This window comes from Nothobranchius furzeri, chromosome 14, assembly GCF_043380555.1.
Source record: "Nothobranchius furzeri strain GRZ-AD chromosome 14, NfurGRZ-RIMD1, whole genome shotgun sequence".
In the NCBI taxonomy this organism is placed as follows: domain Eukaryota; kingdom Metazoa; phylum Chordata; class Actinopteri; order Cyprinodontiformes; family Nothobranchiidae; genus Nothobranchius; species Nothobranchius furzeri.
In genome coordinates, this window is record NC_091754.1 from 41,746,579 (window position 1) to 41,757,073 (window position 10,495).

Below are 10,495 nucleotides of genomic sequence, written 5' to 3' on the forward strand. Positions count from 1 at the left end.
CTTCCTCCTGAATGTCAGAAACTGGCTTTGACCAGAGTTGTTGAGTCTTGAACTCAGGAGGAACCATGTTTGTTTTCTATTTTGGGGAGAGTTTTGGTTGTGAATTATCTACAAAAATGGCGCTGAACTCAGTGGGATTCATGTTTCTGTTTCATAGTCATCCAGTTTGGTTTTGTCACGTTGTTTGTGGCATCCTTCCCACTCGCTCCACTCTTCGCGCTGCTCAACAACATCATTGAAATTCGGCTTGATGCTAAGAAATTTGTGACAGAGCTGCGCCGGCCAGTGGCCACACGAGCCAAGGACATAGGTGGGTCTGGTTATAAGAACGTTTTAGTGACAATGAGTGATGTTGATCTGCTAATGTTTCCTTTTCTGTTGCCAGGTATATGGTACAGCATACTGAGAGGAGTGGCATTAGTCGCTGTCATCATCAATGTAAGTAAAAAAGCATCAAGATTCCCACACACACATATCTGCAGGAATCTAGTGGGCTATGTTTAACAGCATGAATCTAGCTGCGAATCTACAACTTTACTGTTCCTGCATGTGGGCGCAGAGGGAAGGGCAGGCGAGTTGCAGAGATGAGATGTAAAAATGAGAATTATATGAAAAATGTCCTTTTCAAGAATGAGAAATTTCAAAAACACCCCGACAACATCATGGTTAAATGCCACTGATGATCCAGTAAGTCATTTGAAAACATCCGTATGAGAAAAGATTTTACTCTTGATTTTATTTAACCAGGAAGAAAATCCCATTGAGATTAAAAATCTGTTCCAAGGTCAAGACTGGCAGTAGCAAGCAGTTCACCCAGTTAGAAATGTTTCACAATTAAAAACACAAACGGTAAGCAAACTAAATGAAACAGTTACATGTCATGGTGCTGTTCATGACGTCTTAGTTTAGATTTTAAAACACTCAACGAAATAAACTCCGTCATGTTCCAGTCGGCCTGCAGCTCATTCCAAGCTGAGGGTGCTGAGTGGACCAAAGCTCTTTAGCCAAGTCCAGTGCATGTAGGGCAGTGAGCAACAAATCATCTTGCAGATGAAGAGAATAGTGACTAGAAGGGAACGTATGTGAGAAAGCAGCAGTCGGAGTGAGTTATATATAAATCTGTATGAGTGAGTGCTCCTCCTGCTGGTTAAAGCAGGCCGTCCCACCTGAGGGTATAACTCAGAGAGGAACCTCAGAGCAGCACGTTCACAGTGTGAAATCAAAGCAGAAGCATTCATATAATAATCGAGCACAGAAAAAATGTTGCAGAAACCAGTAGCTTCTTTGCATTAACCCTCTCAGGCTCAAAATAAGTTTTGATAAAAGGACGAACTACTAAGTCCTTCAGGAGAACTTCTGAGTTATAACATGCTCATGAAACACGTGTGTGGAGTATCCAGGTAGGTAGGTTTTAACGTTGCACATCTGCAACGCCTGCCTCCAGAGGGTTAAGGAGAAATTAGTTGTTTTGAAAATAAAAACTCAGTCTTAACTTCAGCTTCTTCACAAGATTCTCCATGAGGTTTGAAGGTAAGCAAATTGTCAAGCCAACACCCAGACATCAGGACATGTGAACCAATGCTGCTTCGTCACCCTCAAGAGTGGTCACAGTAGGTGTGTGTGCGTGCGTGTGCGTGTGTTACACCCCTCCAGGCCTAGGATTACCAAGAGGGGCAACACAAGTGTGGTGGGACCAAACACGAGGACAATAAAAGTCAAAAGGAGTTTATTTAACTAAAAGTATCCCTGGCAGGTGAAAACTGGTCCTTGAAAATAATAAAGCCAGAGGTCTGTTTAAACTAGTCTCTTAAAAATATAACTAAAACTCTGGGCAAGGCCCCACACTCGTATAATACCCTCCCTTGGGTATGTTGTCCTCCTTTCGGTCCCGTGCTGCTCCTAACGTGGTCGGCGTCTCACACTCTCCTGTTCTCTCGGTCTCTCTCTCTCTCTGAGCGGATGGTTCTCCTCCAGGAAAAGATCCCCGTGTTATCCGTCTTCTCTTGTTCAGGTAATCCACGGATCGTGTATGTAATTCGTCTCCACGATCTCCGGCTGCAATTCTCTTCCGGAACACCGCTTCTACTCGGCTTTCGCTTCTCTGTTCCGTTCTGCGCTCCTTCTTCTAAACTCCCGAACTCTGTGACTCCTCTTCCGTTCTGCGTTCTCGCTCCTTCTGACCACTCAAGCGCTCTCTTCGCTTTTTGTCTTTTCCGTCCCGCACCTTCACCTCTACACTTCACATCCTTCACCTCTACACATCCCCACGTCCTCCGCGTCTCGTCTTCCTTTATAAGAAGTCCTGATGAGCACTGATTGTCCCCAGCTGGTGTCAGCGGGCCGGCGGGAAGGGTGAGTCTCGGCGTGCCTCTCTCCATGGTGCTGATCATGTCTCAGCGGGGCCAGAGCGAGGAGCTGTCCCTGGTGCGGTGTTTTAAAATAGAGCTCAGGAACGCAGTGGTCATAACAGTGTGTGTGTGTGTGTGTGTGTGTGTGTGTGTGTGTGTGTGTGTGTGTGTGTGTGTGTGTGTGTGTGTGTGTGTGTGTGTGTGTGTGATAACTTCACCGTGTTACTCACCGGTTGTGTCCAACATGTTCTTACACCAGGTCAGAGTTTGCTTGTTTTCCCATCAGGTTGTTCTTTAAAATCAGTAAATTTGCATAGAAAATGACCTCGTTAAGTAAGCCTCATAAATACAGCTTCTGATTGGACAAAAGATGTAAAATGGCTGCATGCATCTGTTCCAGTCTGTGAAACACAATTAACCACTTCATTTCATAATTCATTTGAATGAAAATGCCTCAAGGTGAGGGCTTTTCTTAGCAATTGTAGGTGAGATTAAAATGAGATTGATGAGATTAATTAATTACACATCATAATTAATCCCTCAATTATTTTGATCTCTTCACAGCACAATTTAAAATATAAATAAAAAATACTAATCAAACCAGGATGTGCTTCCATCTAGATTATGGTGAATTAACCATATATATGTTGTAATATTCTGAAACTAGAATGTTTATTTTTACTTGTAATATTTTTATTCAATTAATTAAAGAAGGCATTTTAATCTGAGCTTGGTGCATTTACACAAACATTAGTCTTAACCTTCCCTCCAGCTGGAAGCTGCAGAGAAGCAATCGTCTCATTCCTCATGTGTACTAAAGGGCAAGTGATGTCGTTTTTAAAGTGACGTCATTTTACCGTCTCACACACTGAAATCAGCTGCTCCATTCAGCACCTACCAGAATGAGCCACGTTCTGCGTTCGCACATGTAAAGGGTTAATTTACATTTATTTAACGAACCTTAAGACATGAGATTCCATAGTAAATATGAAATCATTCTTATGGATCTTTAGGTACTTTTAACCAGAACACTGGAACTTTTTATTGCAGGGATTATGTAACACTTCGTATTAACTGAGAGACAAGAGAAGAGAGAGTCACCTTTAAAACGTTTAAGAAGATTTATTTCTAAACAATTTTAAACAAGACTAACTCTAAACTCTAAGTGATGAATGAATCTTGGTGTGAATGAGACGTGAGATGAATGGCGTATGTGTGAGTGATGTCATCAGAACTCTCGTATCCAGAGAAGCAAGTCTGAGTGATGAAGTGATGTTTTGCTCTTAAGCTATGATCAGAGTTTCATGAACACATGAGACGCCATTTTGTCGTTCCACACATACCCTTCAGGATGAGACCTCCGTACAGATCCAGACTGCCAGGTCCTCAGACCCCCCTTTCGGTACCGGAGCCGATGAAACAGCATCAGCAGTACGACAGACTAGTCTTTGATTTGTCTCCAGGTAAAAAGCGACAGTTGGTTGACAGCGTCAGATGGACCTGGAGGGTCAATGAGTTCAGCTTTTATTCTGAAAGGAACCGTTGCTTGGTTGGTAAAATACAACAGAATTTATCCAGCTTGTTGGTTTGCTTAAAAAGGAAGTCCAGGTGGCCGGTCCGATACTTCGCTTAGCATGCAGTGAACTGCAGTGAACTCAGAGAACTGAACTAAGATGGCGTGGGGACTGGTTTTATTAATCTGGATGTTTTGATTTATGGTCAAATCAAAGTTGGACAGATTTATAAACACCACAGAGACTATGCCACACTTCAGAAAAGAAGGTTCTGATTGGACGAGTAAAAGCAATGTGTCATGCATTTACCTTACGTGTCATCAGCATGTCTAGTGCAGCTAGATTAAAGTCATATTACTTATTAAACTTACTAATCATAACATTGCCATTTCACAGATCGGTCAACATTATATTATTGACTAACACTTTGTTTGATTAGCTTTATTAAAAATAGAGTTCTTTGATTTATTAAAAGGAAAGAGTCCTTTGTCTTCATTCTTCTCTTGAGCTGGAAAGGAAGCAAATGCATGAGACCTTGAGGCAGTCTCATGCAGCTTAGTTCTTGCTGGGGGGGGGGGGGGGGGCTTTTAGGTGGAAAACAGTCATTTCATTCCGTTACACACACACCCCAACAGAAGACTGCGCCCTACGGTCTTCTGTGAAATGCACGTGGAGGACGTGTGCAGTAAGGCTTCGAGCATGTGGTACACAAGTGTGCAAATAATTGCTGAATTGGGAAAAAGAGCATTTTGTCATCGAATAGGGATGCCAGGATGCTGGTCCTTTGCCACTTTTTTAAATAAAAAACTTTATTAACAACTTTCAAACAAACAACCAAACAATTATTTGAAATTAATTTACCTTCATTGCTGCTTTGTCTAAAACATTCAGAGCATCAATTAATTGTCCTAAAATGAACTACTTTGATTGGAAATACACATTTTCAGAAAAGGCACTTGAGCCTTTTCTCCCACAGCAATGGATTGTGGGTGATACCCTTCACTCAAGTCTGCATCGATACAGACTTGGGTGAAGGGTAAAAAAGTGTGATCAGCACTTGCACGACAGAGTCAGGACACCCTACACACTCACACCCCCGGCCGGGATTGTGCAATTGAAGGGCACATGTGTGAACATGCGAGTGTTGGAATTGGGCCTATGAAAACAAGCTGCTTGTGGCCATGCCCACCCCTCTCTTTATAGGCTGGGCATTTTTCACAGTAGAAATGGGGAATTATGGCCATATTTCTTTCTCTACCAACAGTGTTATAATTAAAGCTTTGTGTCACCTTCAGATGGTTTAAATCCAGAAATCACTTAGGCTCTGTCCTTCATGATCAATGATCTGCACTTTTATGGGGCTTTCACACCTGGGCCAGTTGAAGTTCACACCTACCTGTAGAGGGAACCTCTGATTGGTGGGTAGAATCAGCCAGCAGTGGCTTCCCACATGTGTGATTAATCATAGGTCTGAATGCAGTGGAGAAAACATCATGTAAGCCTGTCCCTGCCTACATCTCCCTCTTCTGCTGATCTGACACGAAGAGTGTGTACAGCTCTTCGGATAGTTTGCTAGCTAATCCTGCTGTATAATGTCCAAGGTTCCAGATGGTGTTCTGACCCTCACGAGTCCAGCTACTCAGCAGAAACAAAAGCAGTCTGCCTCAAAGTGGATTACACACACCACAGAGTTTTGCCAACTGTTGCTGGCTTTCTGTCTTCATTCATCCCACAGTGTCAGTCAGTCTAGGGCAGGAGCTTAAAGAGCAAGTCACCCCCAAGTCAACTTGTAAACCCCAAGTAAACCGTCAGTGTGGCGCCCTCTTTAGGTAAAAAGTCTGCTCTACATTTGAATCTAAATTAGTCGTTGTTTATTGGCTAAGCAGTGATTTTGATGTAACAAGTGTTTCTGATGTGGCTGTCAGATAGCCCATAAAGAGACTGCTGACTCACCTGGCCAACGCTCAGTCGTTGTTGCTACCCTTTCATGTCTGAAGCTTAATTCACCTCAGATTCACTTCCGAGAATCGGCTGTGTCGTTCTAAATCCACAAGACTACATAAATCACCTCCATCATCTTAGTAGTCCCGCTGTAATACCTCACTGACATTGGTATGCAACCAGGAGTCGCTTGTCCATTTTCACCCAACGGTAGTGCTTCCGCTCACTGCTGCAGCCCCGCCCTCTTGGTCCGCCAGGCCGCCCCTCCATTAGGCACAGTTTTGAAACAGGAAGAGTGGGTGGAGTGAGATAGTGATGGGGGTTGACCTGCTCTTTAAGAGCCTAAAACTCCCTGACCCAAACCAACCATGGCGTCACAAACTGATGCAAAAAGTCACATTTGCACAATGCGTCCTCATTAACTGTTTACTGCAAAGCTTAATAAATGCGGAAAAAACATCTGAATTGCAAACAGTATTTTTGATGGCTTTTTTCTTGGTGAGAACAATAAAAGATTGAACTTCTGTTACTTTCTTTTAGGCATTTGTCATCTCCTTCACTTCAGACTTCATCCCCAGAATGGTCTACCAGTATATGTACAGTCCTGATGGCTCCTTGCATGGATTTGTCAACCACACACTGTCCTACTTTAATGTCAGTCATTTCGAGCATGGCAAAGAAACCATGGATCCGTTACATCTTGGGTATCCTGTTGAAGTTTGCAGGTAGGAAATCAATCTTCCCTAACTAATTTCCACAGGTGCAGTAATACAATAACGTTTACCACCCGTGAGTGTACACATACATGCGTTGGGATTGTGTAAGCATGTAAATCCTGTTGTCATTTTGTCTTAAAGGTATAAAGACTACAGAGAACCTCCTTGGTCTCCCTCACCGTATGAAATCTCCAAGGAGTTCTGGGCGGTGCTGGCTGTGCGACTGGCCTTTGTTATTGTTTTTCAGGTAGTGTGAACTGAGTTGTAAACAATAATACCAAAAACCAATCAGAGTAAAAGTAGCAGCAGTTTGGTTTTGAATGATATCGTTTAACAGAGTTTATGCCTCGTTTGTTCCTGTGAATGGCGTGGCCGATGTGTGTCGCTTCTGGTAAAATGGCAGCATGGACATGTTGTTAATCCTTCTCTTACTGAGAAGATGATGTATTGTACTTAGGGATGGGTACCTTTGACATTTGAATCGATTCGATACTAATTCCCGGTACCTAGGAATCGATACCGGTACTTAACGGTACCAATTTTTGATACTTTTGAGTGTTTATTATTTTAATTCTCTTTTATAATAAAATATATTTTTTTCTCCATTGATAACCATATTTGATAAATATCACGATAAATAACATTCAACTGTTTGTATTTTAACATCGTCCTTGTAGTTTCATAAGCTGATAATTAAACTGAAGCAAACATCTTTACTGTGAACTAAATTTACTGTGTATATTCATTCCTTTTGCCGTCCTTTTTGAATTGATTTTTCCTTCTGGGAAGTTAGAATTTCCGAGGAGAAAGCGAACGCACCATTAGCTGATAACAATGGTGGCAATGGAAGCTAACATATCAAGCTAATGTTATCTTAAACAGTTTATTTAGCTGCTGGAGCAGATTAAAATGATGATGCCTCTCACTTAGATCATTGTCACTGGTTTCATCTTCACCCAATCACCCGTCCCATTTAGTAAAGTGAAGCCAAACTTTAGAGCGCATTCATGTTCTTCTAGTCAGAAATTTGGAGTTCCGAGGAGAAAGCGAACGCACCATTAGCGAAACGGAAGCTATCATATCAAGCTAACATTATCTTAAACATTTTATTTACCTACTGGAGCAGATTAAGATGAAGATGTCTCACTTAGATCATTGTCACTGGTTTCATCTTCAACCAATCACCCGTCGCATTTAGTAAAGTGAAGCCAAACTTTAGAGCGTGTTCACATTCTTCTAGTCAGAAATTTGGAGTTCCGAGGAGAAAGCGAACGCACCATTAGCGAAACGGAAGCTAACATATCAAGCTAACATTATCTTAAACATTTTATTTACCTACCGGAGCAGACTAAGATGAGGATGTCTCACTTAGATCGTTGTCGCTGGTTTCATCATCACCCAGTTACCCATCACATTTCGTGAAGTGGACCCAAGCTTTAGCGTGCGTTCTTGCTACCATGCTGCTCTGTTTACAACTGGCTCGCAGTGACCGACGACGTAACGCTCTTGCGCATGCGCAGCTGTCTTGGCAAGTTCTCATTATGAAGGCCGGGGACCGAAACGAGGCACCGTTTCAAATGACGTGAATCGGTGCTCAGTCGGTACTATGGATTTCGGTCGGTACCTTAAAAAGTACCGAATTCGGTACCCATCGCTAAATGTACTTAAGCTAACGTTGCAACACTGCACTGTTTGACTTCATGCTCAGTGCTGCATGACTAATCGTGTTGCAGAGTATGTTTACTTGAACATTTCTGAAACATTCATGTGGGGAACGGGAACTTTTAAATGATGAGCATGAATCAGTGTTCTAGCCCGAGCAGCCAGCCCCATGCTTCCTTATGGGAACTGTTCTCTGTGTAGACAGCGTCCGGCAGGCCAGACGTTTCAGGTTCATCTGTCAGCTGAACTCGCAAACGTTTTCATTCACAAGGTATCAAACCAGGTCTCTGTTGGTGTTTACCTCTCTATCAGACAGGTGAAATAAAATATTTAAATACCCATTAACAAGGAAGTTTAATATCAAATCAAATTTATTTTTACTATTTTTTATATATTTTATAAACATTAAGAGGCGATGCATTCTTATAGTTACCATTTTGGAGCAGTTCAGTTGGCTCAAGTGTGAATGAATGAAACGAACACCAGAGGGCACAAAAACACCAGACAGCGTGGAAGGGAGGCAGAGACCGTTTCTATAATCAGCCTTTCAGCTCAGAAGGGATGGTCAGACAGGATATGCCTGTTCAGCTGTTGTATCTGTTGGGATTAACAAGGTGAGAACTCAGTCTGGTCCTCAGGTCAGACAGAGGTGTACCACTCATCTGGACCAGCTGGTGCAAACGTGTCGCATAAAAATCCGACCGGTGACATTAATCAGTTTGTATAAGGAAGTTCAGCCTGCACCAGGCGGTATACCAAACATGTCCATGTGGATCTGAGCATATGTGGAAGTGACCTCCCCTTGACATGCCCCCTTTTAAATAAGCAAACATCTCCTGGATCTGTGATGTTCACCAGATGTGTGGGGATGAAGAGGAACCATACAGAACTTGACTTGGAGACACTTTTGAATGAAGAAGAGGTGCTGTAAACTTTTTGGTTGGCACACACTTTTATTAAGATAGTAGTTAATGTTTACTACCTTTTAAGGTATGAATACCACATACGTATGCAAGTCTGTCCATGTTAAGCCCTAAAAACCAGAACTCTGAGAGAGGTTCTGCAAAGGCATGGGGTGACGTGAGCCTGGCACAAGCCTTCTCAACCGTCTTTGGATGCATTTTTTAAATCCTTTCAAGACATGGTTGTATTAATTTTACGTTTACATGATGAACAGTTTCCTAGTCCTACCGCAGACAGACCAGCATGCTGTGACTGGACTACCAGCATCTTGAATTTGTGTCCAGGCTGTTTTGGTTTGAGGTTTCCAGTCCACTTTTATTAATAAAGCACGTGCTGCAACAACAGCTGCACTGGCATGTACTTACAGAAATGCAGACATGTGTAAAGGTGAGGTGATCATTACTGACTATTAGCCTTCTGTGTCACCATGTTAGAAGCACGACTTTAAATGATGATGATTAGAAGAGAACCTTTGGTTTATCTTGGCAGAACGTTGTGTTGCTGATGAATGAGGTTGTTGACTGGCTAATCCCAGACATCCCCAAAGACATCAGTCTGCAGATTCACAAAGAGAACACTCTCCTGGTCGACCTGGTGATGAAAGAAGACCGAGACAAGACCAGAGTGCCTGAGAGGGGGGCTTCATCCGGCACCAAGAAGACCTACAGGAACAACAACAATTGAAAACTTGCTGACATCAACAAAAACAAATTATTCAGTCATGTCTGCAACATTCCAGCCACTGACAGAGCAGCTGGGTTATGGGGTGTGACAGCAGCTAACTGTGCTTAAAGGGAAGTTGCCAGTGTCAAAAACTACTCAAGTAACAGTTACTTTTTTCTTTTCTTTTCTTTTTTTACAAATTTACAAGTCAAATTTTCTAGTAACGTGAACCGTGTCCACACTCAACACGTGAGAGTGTAAACTGTATGCATCTGTTGACTAACCACCATGCTGCTGGTAATAAAACGTAGAATTTCCTGTTCCTATGGTCCTGTCTAGTTACGTCGTTCTTTCTCAGAAACACAACATGAACATCACTGCTGCAATAGCGAGAAGTAGAACATGTTTCCATTAAAAGCTGGTTTTCTTCAGCACTGGCAGGAAGGATCTGAGCACGCCAGCATCCATCACAACCCTCAGAACCTCACAGACATGTAAATCAGTTATTTATTCATCAGGTCTTCACAGCAAAACATCTCAAAGACCTACCCCAGATCCAGGTCCAGATTCCAGAAACTTTTTTGCAGCATGTTTGATTCAGTTGTGACAAAATTTCATTTCATAGTTTCTAAAATGGAAATGAGTCAAACTGAGGAAATCAAAAATAAAGACTGTCCTTATTCCATAA

The 10,495-nt window shown here is 42.3% G+C and overlaps 1 protein-coding gene across 3 annotated transcripts in view; it reads left to right on the forward strand.

Annotated features, from left to right (window-relative positions):
- The window catches only part of LOC107389476 (anoctamin-1), a 75,856-nt gene extending 65,361 nt beyond the window's left edge, over positions 1-10,495 (forward strand). For all 3 annotated transcript variants that reach the window (XM_054746505.2, XM_054746503.2, XM_054746504.2), the window contains 5 exons: positions 158-310; positions 386-438; positions 6,344-6,528; positions 6,661-6,766; positions 9,634-10,495. In XM_054746505.2, coding sequence (XP_054602480.1) covers positions 158-310; positions 386-438; positions 6,344-6,528; positions 6,661-6,766; positions 9,634-9,828 — 692 coding nt within the window. In that variant the 3' untranslated portion in view covers positions 9,829-10,495. The remainder of the gene's footprint in view (positions 1-157; positions 311-385; positions 439-6,343; positions 6,529-6,660; positions 6,767-9,633) is intronic.